The sequence below is a fragment of the Ambystoma mexicanum genome, chromosome 2p (genome assembly GCF_040938575.1).
Source record: "Ambystoma mexicanum isolate Mex_15411 chromosome 2p, UKY_AmexF1_1, whole genome shotgun sequence".
Classification (NCBI taxonomy): domain Eukaryota; kingdom Metazoa; phylum Chordata; class Amphibia; order Caudata; family Ambystomatidae; genus Ambystoma; species Ambystoma mexicanum.
This window is the reverse complement of record NC_090923.1, coordinates 239,805,821-239,826,435: the sequence shown is the minus strand read 5'-3', so window position 1 is coordinate 239,826,435 and position 20,615 is coordinate 239,805,821. Positions and strand designations below refer to the sequence as shown.

The 20,615-nt window shown below is 45.4% G+C and overlaps 1 protein-coding gene across 3 annotated transcripts in view; it reads left to right on the top strand.

Moving 5' to 3' along the window:
• The window catches only part of LOC138566364 (contactin-4-like), a 1,270,454-nt gene that overhangs the window by 462,795 nt on the left and 787,044 nt on the right, over positions 1 to 20,615 (top strand). For all 3 annotated transcript variants that reach the window (XM_069643524.1, XM_069643525.1, XM_069643523.1), the window contains exon 3: positions 15,910 to 16,036. In XM_069643524.1, coding sequence (XP_069499625.1) covers positions 15,910 to 16,036 — 127 coding nt within the window. The remainder of the gene's footprint in view (positions 1 to 15,909; positions 16,037 to 20,615) is intronic.

Sequence of the window (20,615 nt, the reverse complement as noted above, 5' to 3'; positions counted from 1 at the left end):
AACTGCTATTAGCACCTGGTGATTGTTATTGACCTTGTCTTAGCCAATTGGAATGTTCAGTCCAGTTAATAACGATTGGTTTTGGCTGCATTCTGAACATTCTGACTTCAAAAGCAGACAAAGAAATAACAATGCTAATTCCTGGCAATACATCTTTTCAACAAGACGCTCCCTCTCTGGGAAGAATATTGTTTCAATGTAACATCTAATGTAATGCAGAAATGAGTAATCTGAAACATAGGACCACGTTTTCGCTTTCCTTTAGAGCACTGTTTCATTTTACATTACACCTCATGTATGTTCATGTTAAACCCACTCCAGTTAAACCAAGTTTGCAATTAAAATACTAAGGGCCCGATTCATGCAATTCTTTGCTCGGTTCAAAGTGACTTTGCCCTGCTAAAAAGTGACTTTGCACTGCCAACACAAACACTGATTCATGGAACTGTGCAGAGTGTATTTTTGCAGTGCAAAGTCCGTGCAAAGTCACTGCAAAAATACACTTTGCACAGTTCCACGAATCAGGGTTTGTGTTGGCAGTGCAAAATCACTTTTCAGCTGTGCAAAGTCATTCTGAACCATGAAAAAAATTCCATGAATCAGGCCCTCAATGCTTAAGCAGAGGAAAAGCACTGACATGGATAAAATCATTCCTGAGCAAATGAAGACAACATAATCTTCCTTCATCCCTACGAGGAGATGTAGGGTTCCACAGTGCTCTGCCCTATTTATCTTGATAAACCATTGCTACTATCCTTTGCAATCTACATCCATAATGACATGGTTCGTACCCACCAATATATCAAAATACTTCCAAATGCACATATCCCTTAACACAGAGCATTTATGCAATGGGCAAGTCGCTGGGTGTCAGCTTTCTGCAGTGGAAACCAGATAAGACTGAAAGCAGTCTGGTGGGGGACCCCCTATCTTCCGAGCAACAAGAAATCTGCCCAAAAGCTATGGGTGGCTGTGCCACCTCCCTGAAAATGTTAATAGTTGTGGTGGTATCATGGACCATGATTTATCCATATCCCTGATATCGGATCTCACACAGAAAGGTTTTCGTAATCTCAGCAGGCTGTGCCATATTTTTCTTTTCAAAGGTTCTCTCTACACATTTAGGCTAGCAGTGCCTATTTAGGACTACCACACTTAGCTGTCCCCCATATGCACTGTGTACAGAATGCCTCTCCTCCTATGTTGTGTTAACTTTCACGTCATGATTGAATCGCGCCAGCTCTGCAGACTTTGCAGTGACTTTTCGTGTTATCCAGAATTGTGTGTATGTACATGGTCCACAGAACATGCAACAATCTGTGTTTCTGCGCGAGGAACTTTCAAAATACGCTGCCTTACTGCATCTGCAATCTAGATACCACGGAAAACTTAAGATCCCTCAACTAATGAAGGAAAGAAATGGTGCATGTGACTTTTCCAAACACACCACCGAGGTTTGGGGGCAACCCCGTATCAAACTTATGAACATCACCGAGTACCCGCCGTTTTGGACAAGTTTGGAAATACTCCTTTCTGCAAACGCTATTGAATGTGTATGTTATGTTTGTGTTGGCTTTAATCCTCTTAGAATCAAGTAGTCACAAAGAGTAGCGTGAGTGTGCTTTATAGGCCCTTAATAAGGTAAAATAACATATGTTATGTAACTGAAAATCGTCATATTAATCATGCCGTAAAAGTTTAGGCATAGAGTTTCTTTAAGCCACACTTTGAATTGTTCTAAAAAAGCTAACCTATAGCCAGTTGACTTCTTATCGTTGCAATTAAATGTACGGCTTGATATAAAGAACAGTATCTTTGTTGGTTGGCTATCCTCGATGTATGCAATTCTGTACAAATTAGCCTTGCCATTTATGTCTGTCTATGCTTTTAAAAAACACTTAATAGGATTTATTTTTCAAAATCATCCTCACCTACTAGTTATTTGTTTTCTTTCGATAAAGATAATTCTATTGACTTTTTAAAGAATTTTAAAATTCCTTTCCGGATAGAAACGTACAGCTTCCTTCATGGAAAGCAGTGCCCCCCAAAAGGGTGGCTGGATTTGTACTTAATAAGATTATCAGATATCTAGAAAAGGGGCATCACAGGTAAGTGGTGACATAAGTAGGGAGGGTCTACACACAAGTGTGACCATTGACTGGGGCTCATCCGATTATTCAACCTAACCTTTTTCTAAAACTGACATTTTTTAAAGGAGCCTCAAAAACGTTATCAGACACCCATTGTTACATGGTTGGAGATTACGTCGGAATTTTGATCAATTTCTTTTTAGTTCTCAAGTTCATCCTGTATTGAAAAGGGGGCCTTTGGGAATGTAAATGATGACAAAGCATGTTCCGCCGCTATGAAGCCAATGTGTTTTCCTTGATTCTCCTTCTGAAAGCTGTAAGGCGACCGTGCCATGTTTGGCTTGTTGGCCTTCTCATCGTAGTTAGATGTCTCTTTGAGGCACATGCTCAAGTGCAGCTACAGGGGCACCGCTGCAGGGCTGCCTGCTGTACAGTGCTAATGATTGGGTCTGTGTGCCTGGCAGTGTACCAAAGGCATGTAGATAATGAACAGTTGCAGAGCATCAAACAAATTGAAGATTGCAAGGGTTGAATGGGGCGAAACAGCGACTAAGCTGGCATCGTTACATTCGCTATCACTGGTGTTATCAACTTTGAAAATAATGTTCTCCTTTTCCTCTTAAGAAGCCTGATTGCAACATAGATTTTAGTTGTAAAAGTAGGAATATAATTTGAATGGGCCCTTTCAGATATAAATAAATAAATAGGGCATATCCTTTAAGGTTAGTTGTATCAGACTAGTGGAAACAGGTACCTCTGTTTAGTCCTGAACTACTCTGTCGATTTGCTTCATCTCTTAGGCTTTTGTAGCTCTAAGTCTGGATCACTGGTCTCTGAAAGTGAGCTAAAAAATAATAATAATAATAATAATAATAATGATAATAATATTAATGGGTATATGGGGGCCGCGTGTGTGCGTATTATTTCCTTACATTCCCTAATTTACCAATATAAAGAAGTTCCAAATGAACTGCCCCGCATGTCCATGACCCTCTGTGCATCATAGCAGAGAGCTTAGTTTAGGAAATTGCACTGCACTCTTTATGCAATTCTGGGTGGCCTTCTCTTGATGGCCTTTAACTCGGCCATCATTAAACTATATAATGATATAATCCTTGGTCCTGTTGCTGCTTCAATGAAGGGCGGGCAGAATGATTCAAACCCATGCTGAATTGCACTGTCCAGATATCTGCTGTTTCAATAAGTCAAAGCAGACACAATAGGATGTTAGGTAGAAACTCTCAAAATACCCTCAATCCCCAAATTTGCAAGAGACCGGATCACTGTACTCAGTTAACTGGAGGATGCAAGATGCAGTAGGCCCAAAGCCATATAAGATGCAATGTATTTGGTACACCCGGATCTCCAGGATACCACTTGGCTAATCCCAGACTTCTCTTTTAGGAAATATTGGTTTCAGCTGATAATCACCAGCGTGATAATTTCAGGTTTACCCAACATTTAAAATCCCAGAATGTAAGGATCTGTTAAATGAAAGCTCATGACTGAAAGGATGGTCTGCTGTCAAAATGGCATGTCCAGTGTATCCTCCAGACACACAGCAACGGCGAGGGCAGCACAATCCCTGCGAGACTGAAGCAGGCTCCAGAAATGTCTGGTGACTTCTATATTATGAGGGGCATGAGAGCCTATGGTTGTGGGGGGGTGGTGAGGGGCGTGCAGTAACCTTCCCACCCTAGTGGCTGATCAAAGCTTGAATCACCACAATTCCAGTACATTCAACCAGGTCGCACATTTTTTCAAGCTCAGCAAATGGGTTGTGAGCAATGTTGGCTGCTCGCCTGTTGTTCGGGACACGTCTGTGGGAGGTGTTCAGGGAGGAGTGGGTGCTTGCATTGTTGAAGCTAATGAAGGCAATTGAATTACTTTGGAATAGTGTCAGATTTTAAACAGAGTTAGAGTAGGTTTAAAGAAGAACAAGAAACCTCCTGGTCCCTTTCAGCTAACATTAATTTGTATTGAAATGAGCGTTGAATTAGAATTTGAATAGGACTTTTAAGCGGGCCAAATTTGATGGGGAGATGTGCAATATTTTTGGGAGGAGAATATCACTGGAACTAGCTTCAGAGCGATGCTCGTGAGTTTTAAAAAAAATATCAAATAGTCATATATGTTCTTCTTTTCAAAGTTTACTCTTTCTGTTCAGTTCCCTCTATAGTCTTGTGTACATCCCATTGGATGACCAGTCCATGGAAGATTTACGTACATTCCACAGTGAGCAGCGACACTCGCTTCACCCTCACATGTTGCCTCTGCCCACACCCGGCCATGGCCCGCTCATGCACCCTCTCACACTTGCTCTGACCTGCACCCATGAATACACTCGTCCTTGCAGCCTCTGACAGCCGCTTTCCATGTTATCTTTTGGAGTAGGGTTGTGGAATTGTATGTAGACCATTGGGTGGAACTCAGATTGGGTTGAGGATTTCTCAATACTGAAAAAAGATGTTGCAAAGAAGATGCAACTGGACGATTGGCAAAATCGCTACAATCATCCGCGGACTGTGAACGCATACTGTGATTCCTCGCGTATGGGGCACAGCTTCCTCAAACCACAACGGTATCTGGTGCTCTGTCCTCCAGCACCCAAGCATCCACGATGCACTCTTCTTTCTAGGCTGGGACTTCTCCATACCCTCTCTATGAAAGGTCCGCAAATGAGTGTGCAGGATGTGCAGAGTACCTTCTATGAGTGAGACACAGGCATGTCCTAAACTTATGCAGAACCCTGGGTTGGATGTATATGAATTCTTTAGGCAGATATGTGCATGAGCATGAGGACATACAGTCTGATGAATTCGGGGACTATTCCTTAAACACGGATAATATGGCAATTCAAATCACACTCTATGGAGTATGGAAACATATGATCCTGGAAACATACCGAAATGTCGCCCTCATTTGTGTGCCTCTGCAGTCACTGCGACTCTGGTGGTGCACAAAATATTGACTCCCATCACTGCGCCAAAGCAGAGGGGGGGTTGCCGGGGTGTCCCCCGCCTTCCTTTGGTGCAGTAACGGGAGTGATGGATTGCGGGGGACAAGAAAGTAAAAAAATAAATAAACAAGACCAATGCACTCTGTGGCGTAAGTCACGCCAGTGAGAGGAACTGACGTCGCAGGGATAACGGGGTGTAGGCGGCACACACAGAAGTGCGCCGTCGTAAATGTAAGTCGGTGGGGGGGTTCGGGAAGGGAAATACGAGCCAGGGGATGCGGGCAAAGTGATGTATCTTATCACTGCACAGCGCCGTAATTGACGTCAATATTTCTGTCGGCACAGTTACGGGCAGCGCAGTGATCACATAGATTCTGTGGTCCTTAAAGTTGACCTATAATATGGATAAAGGTATGCAGTGTTGAATGATTTGTAAATATTCTCTTCCCCTGAGTGATTATGAGGGTATATTCAGAGAGAATTATTTGGGCACTTGCGATGTAATGATTGTTATGAACATATGCAATGTATGTATTTGATTGTTTTTAAATGTTTTGTTATGTATTTGATATATACTTGACATACATGTGAAAAGTTATGTTGAACTGATACACATTACATTAGAAAAGAGACTCACTTTCACCTGCCCCCTCATACCTGAACACGTGTGAACTTTCGTGTCATAGTTTTCACCCCTACCCTCCCTTTTCCTGTGCTGGCTCACTCATGGGCTCACATGTGGTCCTTATCCACACCCTCAGTCCACTTATACCATCCTGGTCCACTCCGATTATCTCTGCCTGGTGGCATTCTCCCGCTGTTTTGACTTGTGTTGCTGATTAACCTATTACCATAATTTCTCTCTCAAGGAGAGCCTGTCCCCTCCCCGGGTGCCCTTCCCATGCTCCCCCTCCCAGCAGTGAGCTCCTCAGCTCCACTTAGCCAGCTGCTCAGGAATATTCCCATCAGCACCTCGTGATTGGCTGGTAAGGGGGCGGTGGCAGGTTATCATCCGACCTGTCATCTTAGCCAGTGATGTAAGTGTTGGTGGCAGCCCCTAATGTCCCCTAATGCATCAGGGCTGCCTCTGTGCTCAACAACCATCCATCATAGCCACGGATGACTGTCCCGGCCAGCTACGGGAAGCGGGGACTCATCCAGGCTGCTCAGCCACCACGCTGTATGGGCTCTGGGAAGCCCTGATTCCTTCGGCATCCGTTCGCCCTTGGCGCCCTTGAGTGTGCACCTTGAGTTACGGTGGAGCAGTTCTCCTCTCTAAGAGGTATAGCTACTGATCTCGTATCCGATTGGCTGGGGAAGTAGCAGATCCTCTTGCAGACCTCTGAGATCCCAACACTCGAAGCTGTTGAACTTTCAATTGACACACCCATTCCACTTGCTGAAATGCTTTGCTGTTTGCAGAATTCAGATTTAAGTTATGCTCTAAAATCTGTCAGTAAATCCGCTATCAATTGTATTGTGTGATTGTATTGTGTATTAATCAGAAAGCAATGTGGTGCATTACAATTGGTTGGATATTGGATTGACTGAATTGCATAGCTCTCAGTTGTTGCACATCCAGAGATTTTTAAGCACTGGCACATACTTAAAGTACTTATACTTTATCTGTCATGCGTTAAATATTGTTACTTATGATAAGAGAGGTCATCGCATTGACATACCTTTTAGCAATCACATTGATTGTATCCTCAACTCTTTCCTAAAACTTGCTTTTTCAATGAACACATTTATATTTCTAAATAAATACATGTTTTGGATCTAGGTTTCATCAGAATGCACATATACTTGCAATTTTTGCTTCCCCTATGAAGTGCAAACCAAAGTGGACTCTAGTGAAGAGGCTGGCACCACACCCACAGCAGGCATACGGGGACTAGTTTTGATTTACTTGGATCGCCCAAGATGCAGGTGGCATTTCATAGGTTCTGGGGAAGGTGGGATGGGGTAAGTGTTTGAATATAGGATCTAGATCAGGCGGTCTGCAACCTGCATCTCTCCAGATGTTTTGCACTAGGATTCCCATGATCCCCCAACGTGGTTTGTGCTGGCCAGGACTGGTGGGATTCGTAGTCCAACACATCATGAGAGCCAAAAGCAGCCGACCCCCATCTAGATGACAGACGGCATTTTGTAACACATGAACAATTCTACTTTTGACTGATGTTCATGACATGCAAAAACCTGAAAAATACATTAATACCCAAAAATATCAAAACCAAGACTGTGAACTATTTGTCAGATGTTCTGTGTCCATATTACGGTAACGATTTACAAAACAATGGGCCCCATTACAGGTTTGGCGGTAAAATATCAGCCAGTTTCCAGCACCACTGAGTTCCGACATGCGAGGGGACGTGGAGAGGTTACCTCCAACATATAGGTACAGGCACTTAAACCTACACAAATTGTCAGAATCACCAAGGAGTTCTAAGCACTCAGAAATGGTGATTGACCCCCCCCTTACCACCACACATGATCCCTCTGTAAACACGCAAGGCTGAGTGGCCGTAACAGTAGAGATGTTTGGCGGTAGTTCCAAAGGAATGGCCAACAAGCGCATAGCAAGGCGTACTGGGCCTCCACGCCTTTGCTGTGCATGCTTGTTCACAAATTCCCTTATTTTAAATTGTACAGGAACAATGAATAACCTTGAAAAGAGGAGTTTCCTCTCTTTCTTGTTCGTGTGATATCATTTGTCTCAATCTGTACAATGACTTGCAGATTTTCTCACTTTCCTGAACACCTACCGCGCTTCCCTGGATTTTTGCCCCGGGAAGAGCTTGTTCGGTTTATCTTTTCTGAGTGGAAGAATTAATTTATTTTCAGGTCCACCACCCCCGCCTCCTGATCCTGTATTCTTCTTTTCCGCATCATATGCAAGGATGGCAAGCCGCACGAATAGGTCAGATAAGAGGCCACCTCCAACTAAAGCTATGATATCTGATTCGACTCAAAGTCCTGTAGCAAATAGAATTCCATGCCTGAATTATGGTATAATAATAAAATAAATCAATTACAGCTATTGACAAAGGAAAGGAAAGGTTTAGAAATGGAGACAGTGGGGGTCATTACGAGGTTGGATGTAATGGAAAAACGATGCCGGTAAAGGATTACCGGCATTGCATACGGCTCCGGGCTATTCCGACTGAAGAACCCTGTATTAGAGGCACAGCTAATAATGGTGCCTCTAATAGCGGCAAGGGCGCGGGCATGCAGTCCTTCAGGCCGGCAATACCGGGATGCTGCTAACAGGAGGACATCACAAGTCAGGCGCCATGCAAATACCGGCATCATGAAGGCGCTAATAGGGGATACCGGCATGCCTGCAATATTGGCATATAGAAGCACCCGTAAACTGCTATGTTCAGTGTTTCAAACAGCCACAGGTGCACACAATCAGCACAGGTGGAGGCCATGGAGTCTGGCACAGCACAAAAGGAGCACACCCACACACCACACCCCTTCCCACACCAAAATGATTCCACTAGTAGTAGCAATACTGGGGATGGAAGACATGCTTGCATTGCTACACCAGCAACAACAACAACAACAGCAGGCACCACAGAGGAGACAGGGGAGGAGAAGGAGGGTGAGACAGGCCCAGCATGCCCCACCAGTGCAGCCAGTGGTACCATGCAGGCAGCCCCCAATCCCTCGCATCAGAGCCAGTCCATTCAACCTACCCCCTGAGCAGATCCACACCCTGTACCGTCTGGACCGGGAAACCATCACCACCATCGTGGACATGATACACAATGACATTGTCAGCCTTATTGAAATACACACGGCCATCCCCCCTCTACTGAAGGTTGTGTCGGTGCTCCATTTCCTTGCCACAGACACCTGCACACAGTCGGGCACATGCATGGCATATCACAACCCAAGTGCCGGATGCCCTCCTGAAGCACACAAGGGACTACATATCCCTACCACGGACTCCCCAGGAGATATTTGATACAAAATTTGGCTTCCCTGCACTGGCAGGCATGCCAAATTGTATAGGTGCCCTCGACTGCACCCACGTGGAGTTGGTGGTCCCGCATGCCATGGAGGTGGTGTATCGCAACCGCAAGCAATACCATTCCATCAATGTACAGATGGTATGTGACGCCAGCAAGATCATCACACATTGTTGTGCCCGATATCCTGGATCAACACACGACTCAATGGTCCTGCAGAACTCCACGCTACCACGCTACATGGAGCGACATACAGGACGACGTGCCTGGCTGCTTGGTAAGTTGCATGACAGCAGTGAAATGGGGAGGATAGATGCACACACCACCATGGGGTAATTGTTGATGTGACAGCACGGTGTCCACACCAAAAATCACTGTGGCCCAAAGTATCCCAAACTGAACATGGCTACCAAATCCCATAGCAATGAAGTAAACTGGACACCTATCACAACATGCCAAACTTAAAAACACCCCACATCCCACAACACGTCCACCACCCATAATCTTGCCCGGAGGCGTTGCTAAGGGGGGCTTTGGGGGCTATAGCCCTTGGTCTTTTGGTTGTAGCCCCAGATAGAATCTCTGGGGCTACAACCAAAAGGCTAGCTAGCCCTGAGTCCCGACAGTCCTGCCATTAGCGTAGCCCCGGATCTTTTCCAGACCTAGCAACAGCCCTGATCGTGCCTCACCCTGCGTAACACAATCCAGCGACATGCTGTGAATATTCACTATGTAAATGTCTGCATCAAATCACTACACAGGACAAGCATTCATGGGAGTGCACTGAACAAAATCACCAAAGGAATCCACAGCCTGTCACAGGGCCACCACCACCACAGAAGTGCAGCATGTCACCATCGTAATAATCAGCGCTGAATGCCTAATATTGCAGAGCCTACTGCCAATGCTGCCAGTTAGAAAATCATACAGAACACAGCACATCACAAATTTGACACAAACACAGCGTTATGCACCCACAATGCATGAGCAACATCACAGGCAGTGTACACTGTGTATCATCTTGGAGATGCAACCCACCCCATAAGTCCATGGCACAGAACACATTGAGGGCATTAGAATTGTGTGCATACAACCACGGACATGTGCATGTGACCAACGATAATCTGCAGGCATGTGTGACTAGTACAGCTGTCCATCATGATTCGACTGACATATACCTATCATTGCCTCTCATGCAGGTGATAGTGGCTATCCCTTGAAGCCGTGGCTCCTCAACCCTGTCCGGAACCCACAGAACAGGCACGAGGAGGAATACAATCGTTCCCATACCCGTACCCATGTGGTCATCGAGCAGACCTTTGGACTGTTGAAGGCACGGTTTCGCTACCTTAGTGGGTCGGGTGGGGCACTCCACTACAGGCATGAGAAGGTGGCCAAGATCATCATGGCATGTGTCATGCTGCACAACATGTGTATCCGACGGAACGTGCCCCTGCCCCCAGACATTGAACTGCAACCACCTGGTGATGATGAATGGGATGAAGAAGATGTGGGTGAACATCATCACGGTGCCGATGCACAGGAGGGATGTGCTGTGCGTCAATCAGTGATTGCACAACATTTCTAACACACATGGGTGCAGAGGCTGACATGAAAGTTGGACAGAGGGCACTGGGTGTGGGAGTACATGTACAATATGCACTGTATGTCAATAAATGACAAATATGTAATAAGGAATGTCCACTCAAGAATATTTTTTCACACAACGGGTGTATTTAACTGTCCAAAAAAGATTAAAGTGCTCAAACCCTCCACCTCACACACCCTCCCCCCCTTCCCCTCACCCCACAACTCCACCACACACCCTAACCCCCGTCCACCTCCCCCCACAACTCCCCCACACACCCTCACCCCCCTCCTCCTCCCCTCCACAACTCCCCCACACATGGTGTCCAAGCAAATGCTTCATGTGTCAGTTGCCTTCATCAGGCTTCCCCATCTACATCCTTCCACTTGGTTGTGGCATGTCCGAGCAGTGCAGGGTGCCTGCTGACCTGCGTAGAGGGGCTGGTTTGGTTGGAGCTCAGCCTCCATGGAATCTGCAATGCGGGTGAGCACCTGCCTCAGGGCAGACACCTCCTTGCATAATCTATTGGTGCTTTCCACAATGACCTGCCTCTGGGACGCAGTGTTGTTGCGTCCCTCCTGCCTTGCTTGGGCACTGTCTGCCACAAACTGCCTCACTAGGGCAGTGAGCTCCTCCTGGCTTTGTGCTGCATATTCTGCCTGCTGCACCCCCACCTGTACACCAGTGGAGGTGGAGGGTGCATGTGTGAGATATGGGCAAATCCATTTGGGTCCTCAGTGGGACTCATGCTCCCTTGTACGGACTCTCAACCAGATTGCTCCAGGGTGGTGTCGTGGGAGGAGTCGACAGGTGTGAACTGGGGTGATGGGGCGGGACTTGGTGTTGCATGTAGGTCCGAGGAGTTGTCCTCGACAGGCACACACACCTGGCCCTGCACGTCATCATCTGCCAGGGGTGCCATTGCTGCTGCCTCCCCAACAGAGCTGTTTGCTGCAGATTATGCCCCATCGACTGTCTCCTGTGGAGGTGTCGCAGGTTTTGTGAGGACTGTGGTGATGGGCCTCACCAGCACCAGTGGCATGGCATCGTGGGCTGTATTGCTCTTCATTGCCTGTCGTGGCTTGTCTGGCCCTTTGGAGGTGGAAGGCCTGTTGCCTTCATCCCTGGCCCTCTTCTGGGGTGTAGTCGCCTGTGGGGTGAGTGCTGAGCCTCACTGTCAGGATCTGAGCCTATGGGGACCATGAGAGGGACGGCATGAGGGATGGTTTGACAAGCATCATGCATACATTTGTATCATTGCTCTTCTACACATTAGAGGGGATTAGGCAGTGGAGTTTTGATGATCACGTTGCTTGCTATATGGGTGGAGCATGCAGGCATCCATCGGGGTCACTCACGTTGGGGCGGGCGTATGCTATGTGACATGCATTTCTGTTGTGGCCTGCGTGCAGTGTGACTTATGCCATTTTCATATATGTGTGGTGTGTGTCAGGTATGGCATTGCCATGCTACATGCATGTGCATGTGTCTGTGCTGCGGATGACATTAAGGCAGGGAATGTGCATGTGTTGGGCCATGCATTGCCTCTTTAGACAGACAAATGGGTGGACTATCATCATACTTTCCATTACAGTGTTTTCTTAGGACACTCAACTCCTTCTGCCGATGAGGTAGTGCCACGCTCCATCTCGCCAACACCTTCGATGGACTCTATGCCATCCTGCCAATCATGCTGGGGCAGATCTCCTCCCACTGGCTTAGCTTTATTGGTGAGCTTGGTTCTCCACCAGTAGCCACGGCCTGGCTCCTGTTTTCAGGCGCAGGTCACCCCATCTCTTCGGATATCCTTTATTGTGCGTGTGGTGTTGCCTACCACGCTGACTCTGGGAAACAAGTTCCCAGATTTCTTTTTTCTTTAACACTGCCTCTCTCTTGAAGCTGGTTGCGAAAACAACCTCAGCATTGTCAGCCAGGGTCTCAGCCAGCACTGTTAGTTTGTCTTCATTAAAGCGCTCTTGAGCAAGATTTTCTTGTGGGATGGTGATGTCTGTAGTCAGCAATATGTGCCAGGTCCTGAGTGCTGAGGATCACAATGGATTGTGTTTTTAAAGATGGCCGCCTTGCTCTTTCCCGTTCTTGTGCAATGACGCTACTTCTGGTTCCACTTATTAACGATCACCGCTAATAGCGTTCACTGCTATTGGCGTTTCCATTGATGCCGGTAGTGCTGTCTGTGCTTTCCATGATGCCGCTAAGGGCCATTTTTTGGACTTTAATGGTATGATGGTAATGTCATTACCGGCATGGTGCAAAGCTTGTGCACGCAAACTCGTAATAGCCCTCTATTAGCAGGCTCTTTACTACGCGGACACAGTATTTGCTCCATGACGGTAAGGACTGTTATTTACCTCCAACCTCGTAATGACCCCCAATGTCTGTAGACCATTAAAGAGTTCCCTAGACGCACTCTCTCGGATATATTTTCTAGGTCTGAGACACCTTTTGGCTGAGATCTAATTTACTTTCAAGTGAGCTGCTTCCTGGAATATGGAAGGTCTCATCTTGTTATGATAAAATGCGTGCATTTTCTGGCCAGGAAGTTGGGCTCTGGGTGCCCTTCATATGTGGGCCGGAGTCAAGGATTATTTTGCAATGTAGATGCATTTGCCCATCCTCTTTGTATTCCGCATCCGGCGATTGTCTTGGTACTCCTGACACAGGCATTGAATATTCAGAGAAATTTCCTGAAAAATAAATAGGTCTGCACTGAGTATCTGAAAAATCCATAGTGGTCAATATTATAAATAAGAAATGTTGTGTTGGGTATAATGTTACCAAAAAGGCAACAATAAAAATAAACAAATAAATAAGAAATAATATGTGTAGAACCGCAAAATCAAGTCTTTCTACGTACATGTCTATTAATCATGTATTAGTTGAAATGTGTGCTTTTACTGTCAATTAGCACCTGGGGGAGTGAATCAGGCCAATCATGTGGCCGCAGCATCCAGACGTGGTCTGTCCGCCATCAGAGCACCTCCCGGAAGTATCCGCCATACTTTTTGTTCCCCAACACTCGCCGTACACCACCAAAACCACACTTTTCATCCTAGAAAACAGCCGTTCCTACTCCCGCTTCATCTAACTGTATTCATCTAATTCTACCTTCTTGTTGCGTGGAGTCCAGACAGAAGAAAAAAAATATCAAACTCTTAACACCCTGGAGGGAGCTCCGGTCTGTAATAGTGATAAACCCTGCCTGGGAGGTGGACTCTGTCAGTAATGGGCTGGCTTAGGCTGGGTGGAGGTTACCTGCCCTGCACCCCTTGCCCCCATAGCAGAGTGTATTACTATAGTATGCAACATAGCCATAGTTTACAAAAAATATGAGTTAAATAAGATTTTATTCAGTGCTTCTAAACCACAAGGGATCTATGAAAGGAACTTTGCATTGGAATTGAGAATGGGGAGAAAAACATTCTGTTCCCTCCCATCTACGCCCCCTCCATATCCCAGATGTGCAGGGGACACAGCAGTTAACAGGTTAAACACAATCAACGTGTTGGGCGTCGCCATCCCTATTTGGAAGGTGGGTGTGTTTGTGTATGTGTGCGTGGGTTTGTGTGTGGATACTGTAACAGAAACACAATTAATTGGGAAAATCTACAAAGGGAAGAAATGATTGAAACAAAAAATAAGGGAGGATTTTTTCAGAGGCCAAAAAAAAGGAAACAACTGTGTAAATCGTTAACTGCCATTCTTTGTAAAAATTAATGTATTTTCATACGCATGAATATTAAATTACACGGTGTAGACCCCTAAACCTAAGCTTGAAGTGTTTGGTTTGCGTTTCAACTTTAAACAAACACACATATAGGGATGGGGAGGTCCGTGCCTGGTGGTCAGGCCTGACTCCAGGAGCCCACCACGGGCCGAGCCCATGAAACCCCTGGATCCCCAGAAAAATGAAAAGAATGAACGAGCCCCACCATCAGGGCCGCATTTTTTTTTTACATTTTTTCATATATGGGCATTTCTTTCCGTTTTTTGCTTGGCGGAACAGGCATAACTGCTGAACCCATATGCAAACAATTTACATTGGGCGAACCCTTACCTTCACCAGTGAATAAATTGGAGCACAAACTTTGTCAAGTGTTGGCAATACAAAGGCTGTAGGATTTTATTGTGCAGATATGGTTATGGGAATAACAATAATCACATATCATAATAATATCATACTTTTGGGCTCCAGGTCCTGAGGTTACCCCCTCTGGCCCATGCCGCTTTCTTGTCCCACGACTTGTAGTGGTCACTGTCCAGTGTCCTCCTTCATCTTTTCTTTGTTCTTCGCCCTTCTTTTGTAGGGTGGGAGGGTTTTGTGGTAAAGAAGCAAAGAGTGGAGGACGCTGAGTGAACAGCGAACCTCCTGTTTGTTTGGGTCCCCGTTCAGGTTCCACAAACAGATTGTACCTTCTTAGAGCTTGCTGCTCTTATTTATAAGACCCAAGGGAGTCCTGGGTCTTTGATGTGCGTAGTGGGGGCTGTAGTCCAACCCCCAGGCCGGTGTAGCTGACTGTCTGGCCCCCTGAGGGGAGGCAGGTCTTTGAACCTGTGCCCTGCCTGACTGTTGGTTCCTCTGGGTGCTTAGCACCCTATTGCTTTGTGCTTTTACATTTGGCCCAGGCAAAAGGAAAAGAAATAGTCAACCTTGAAAAAAAATACATGCGCACCTGGTGACCTCTCGCCACCCGAGCTGCCATCAGGGTCGCGTTTATTATTTTTCACATATAGCCATTTGTTTCCATTTTGCCAGCGCGTCGCAGGCAAAATGTAAAGAAATGCCTATTTTATTTTCTTTGTTGCACTGGGCAGCCATGATGGGGCCCGTGGCAATCCAGGGGTACCGGCCTGAAAGGAGGTTCGGGCTGGTTCCCCGTTGGAGCCAGGGCTGGTCTCAGCTTCACCAGGCTCGCCCACCTATACGCACATACACACCGCCACACATATACAAGGACAGGCGATAACATAATATATTAGTCCAGTTACTCTATATGTGCAGAATAATTGAATGCGCACTGACGCGCCAATGCTGCTCCTATACTTGTGCAAGCGATAAATTGTGCTGGTCTGGGCCAGATTTTGGGGTTCAACCCCTGTTTAGTCAGTTATTCCTGGCTGAGAAGGAGGGTGCATAAGCACCCTTGCACCACGCTCGTGCAAGATGCACCCTTGTCAGGCTCTCTTTCCCATTCTGCAGCAGTTGTGCTTTTGTGTCTTGCTGGGATGGTAATGACGTGTCTTATTGAGTGCCTCGCTGTTGTGTTTCCACAGATGACAAGGCGCTCCATGGGCCCGCCTTTATCCAGGAGCCCACCGACGTCATCTTCCCCCTGGATCCCGAGGAAAAGAGAGTGAGGTTGAGCTGCGAGGTACAAGGAAACCCCAAGCCGACCCTTAGGTCAGTAACCAAAGCATGCACCTATTCTATGGACATACTTGCAACAATGATGTGTTTTTAATGTTTTTATTTTATTTGTTGTTTTACAAAACGTCTGACCTTCGATTAAATGTTTTAATCGTAGGACACACGTTTTGCGCCAGATATGTTCAACAATCAAAAGTCATGACAGATCTTTAAACATGTTTGCACTCGCACAGAGTCTATTCTGAAATAGGTGCGATTAGCTGTAGGCTGGCACGGGCCAATCAACCAATTAACATCAAATCCAAAGTAAAACAAACGTCGCCCTTGATTGGCATTTGCTTACTTGAAAAATGAGACACATGAAAAATGCTGTATGCCAATGTTATCTAAAGGGGATGGAAGTGGTGAGTAGCAAATTAGGGGTCAAAGATGAGGACTGATAGCAAGTGAAGGGCAGTCAAACCAGTCCAAAGGAACTCATTTATAGTGCCACCCGAATGTCTTAAAAGTCGAGATCTGGTTTCTTGAGTTGTATGCAAATCTCTAAGCCCACGAGCTTCACAGGAGTCTTATTTTGCGACAAGAAGGCTTGATCTAGACATCACAGCTGCACATAAATGGGTTAGGTGTTGCAAGAAAGATGAAAAGACAGACTTGCTGAAAGTGCTTATTAGAGTTACATGGCCCTTTGAATGTTAAGGATTTCACAGAAAATATCAGGGACGGCTTTTGGACCCTTGTCCTACATCTAAAATGCACCGATCATTCGGTAAATTCCCCTCTGGGGTTGTAAGATGCAGCGTTCTACGTGGTTTTCACCATGTACAAAAAAGCAAGCCGCGTAGGAGAAGAAAAATGATTCTTTTGCCTTAGTAAGGCTTGGGTGTCACAGTCTCCCACAACTCACAGTGTAAGGTAAAGTAGCTAATCCACTGAGTAGGGTTGGGCATCTGAACATGTGGCTGAATGTCAGTACCCAGAAGGGTAATGCCAGCTCTGTCCCATATGGTAAACAGAATAATGAAACTAGTTCAGTACCACCGCTAACACGCCTGCTTTAAAGCATGGTGCTAGCTGCGCAAAGGCAGAAGACAAATTCCAGATCTCCCATCTATGATGGCCTAAATAATGCAGTATGCAGAGTTGCATACAAAACATGAATAAGTGAATAAAATGAACCTGCTAAGCAGATCCAGAAGCCAAATTCCAGTTCTACGTTTTAGGGTAACCCGAATAATGCAGCAAGTTCACTAACTCTGCAACCATGCCTCCACTAGAGCAAGATGCAGGCCGTGCAGATCCAGAAGATCAATTGCAGCTCTACCTTTATGGTAAAGAGTATAATGCCAAGAAGACAGTGGCTCCTGCCACATGGCTCCTCCCCTCTCTTACCCATCACCTGAGGCCACGCCAGGAATCTCCACGGTCGAGACTGGAAACGGCAACTTGGTAACTTGTAACTTAGCACATGCAGCTACTGCAGGAGTATAGAAAACATGTCTGTGTAAGAGAAAGGTAGCTGATATGTGGATCCAGAAAACCAATTCCGAATATGCCTATTAAGGTATCCTCAATAATGCATTAAATACAGAAGCAGAGAAATGGGGAATGCATGAAAGCATGTTGTTGGCCCTGGGAATGTACAAGAACAAGCCCTGCTTTGAAGTGTATAGTCACAGAAACAATGCAATAAGTACAGTTCCACAGTAACAGGCATGCATTACAGAAATGTGCCTATCCAGAAGACCAATTTCAGCGTTACCTTGTTTGGTAATCCCAAACATGCAGCAAGTCCAGTAACATGGAAAATATGCCTGCATTAGAGCAATGTGTTGGTCATAAGAGTTCCAGCTCTACAATCCAGTTCATTCTATACAAATCAATCACTATAATAATAAAAAATGTATGGCTCCATCCAGGAAATACATATTATCATTCTAAGATAATTCTGCAATCATAGCAATAGATTGGGCAAGACAATCCAGGATGACTCTTTAAGTTCTTCTACTATCCCTCAGCTGGTCCTATGCATATGCATGCAGCAAGCCTATCCACGAAAAGCTCCAGGTGAAAATAGATCCTATTGAGATTATTGATATATATATATATAATACACCCTCACCATCATAATTCAGCCAAAGCCACACCAAAACAGCCTAAGCCTAACCCTCACTTTCACAATAAAATGCCATAAGACACCAGAGATAGTGTTTACTAAACAATCCTCCTGTTCCTCAGATGCACAAACTCAAACTACCTCCAATGCACCCGAAATTGAGCCTCCAGTTCACTTGAAAGGTGCCCTCATCAATGCCCGGTCACTAGGAGCCCACGCCAAAGAGATACATGACCTCATTATTGAAAAATAACTGGACCTATTAGTAGTCAGAGAATCCTGGCTTCACCAAGCATCCAGACCGCTGCTAGCTCTCGCTATCCCACCTGACTACACCATCCTTGGGACCGACAGATCCAATTTTCAAGGAGGTGGTGTAGCCATCATAGCTACAAACAACTTACAACTAAGATCTTGCCCCCTCGAAGATATAGTAGGCTACGAACTCCTCCTAGTCAAATTTGCAACTGACCAGAAAACCACTATCAATTTCGTGGTGATTTACAGATCACCTAATACCTATACCCATCCAGATGTAGACATACCTCTGCTATTAGCCCTGCTCATCAAACCGAATACTAAATACATTATACTTGGTGACCTTAATCTAGGCTTTAATGACAATCAAGACCACAAAGCAGAAACCCTTCACACTGCACATAAAGATATGAATTTCACACAATTTATGAATGCCCCCACCCACATTAAGGGTAGAATACTGGATTGGATACTCACACATAACACTACGTTAGCTGTCGAATCAATCACGCCCCTTGACTGGACGGACCACCTCAGTGTAAATTGCACTCTTACTTGCAACAAGATATGCCCTCCTAAAACTAAGACAATGGATATGTACATAACTAGAAATATTTGCAAGCTTATACTTGAGAACATAGCCCCCATTCTTAGCAAAGCCCTAACTACTAACCTACTCACAAGTAACAACCAATGCCTCCTGGCAGACACCTATCACAAGTGCCTCACCTCCACTATTGACTCGGTAGCTCCACTAGCAACTAAAACATGACATGCAGATGAAAGAATGTCCTTCTGGTTCAACGAACTAAACGATCTCTTGAGTACATCAACAAAAAATCTCCCACTCCAGACTTCTCTATTGCCTTTAAAGCAGCAAATAAAATCTACAAAGCGGCAATTATTACTCATAAAGCGAATGCATATAACACTCGTATTAGCAATGCCTCATCAGACTCAAAAGAGCTTTTGTCCATACTCAGAGAGTTAGAAAACCCTACCCCAATAACCACCCCAGCCAAATCTAGCAAAGAATGGTGCACACCATTCAAGATGTGTTAGCATCCAAAATCACTCTGCTACAAAAGAAAATTAACACTAAAAGAAAAATATTACCTGAAAAAAATTTCCCCTATAACACCCGTACAAAAGCCAACGAGAACACTAACATATTATTCCACTTCACCCCAGTGACCCAAGAGCTAGTGACTAAAACCATCTCCAAACTAAAAGCCTCCAACTGCAAAGGGGGTCATTTCCTAACACAACTGGTTGAACTATGTGCTTCCACCCTCACCCCTATCATTACCAATTTTGTCAATGCCTCCTTTAACACAAACATGGTCCCGACCAGTATTAAAGAAGCTTCGGTCACCCCACTTCTTAAAAAAATGACCTTTGACCCGTCTGTGCCCACAAACTACCGACCAATAACCACAGTCCCATTCCTTCTTAAGATCATTGATAAAATAGCATATTCACAAATCCAAGTACATCTCGAACAAAACCAGCTCCTTGGAGCTAGACAGTCTGGATTTAGGCCCAACCATAGCACGGAAACAGCACTCCGTGACTTGAAAATCAAGATGGACACCATCAGGGACTCTGGGAAACTCTGCATACTACTGCTATTAGACCTCTCCACAGCATTTGACCTTGTGGATAATGATAAACTATGTATGACCTTAGCTAATGATTTAATAATTTGCAGAAATGCCACACTGTGAGTGAAATCCTTTCTAGCAGAACGCACGTCCAGATTCTCCATCGGCAAAGAAGCCGCGGATCCCATTCCAGTCCCCATCAGGGTACCCCAAGGGCCATGTCTCTCATCGACTCTATATAACGCATATATGAAGCTTCTCTTCTCAGCACTAGATGACATGGGTGTCATCTACACAAACTCTACAGATTTTATTATTATTATTATTATTTTTTGTATTTGTAAAGCGCCTAGCAGCCCGGGGGCATCGAGGCGCTGTTTCAAGAACGCACAGGTTACATTATTCAATACAAGGTTACAGTAGTCGAGTGCCTTACATGTTGGCATGACGAGCAGGGACAAATGGAGAATACATATATGTAGTACAGTCCATTGTGGCAATTTACACGAACAGTATGGTTTTTATTGCTTTCCTGAATACCGTGTGGGATTCAATGCCTCTGATAGAGGGAGGTAGCAGGTTCCAGTTGGTAGCTGCTAGAACTGGGAAGCTAGAGCCGCCTGCTCTAATCCTG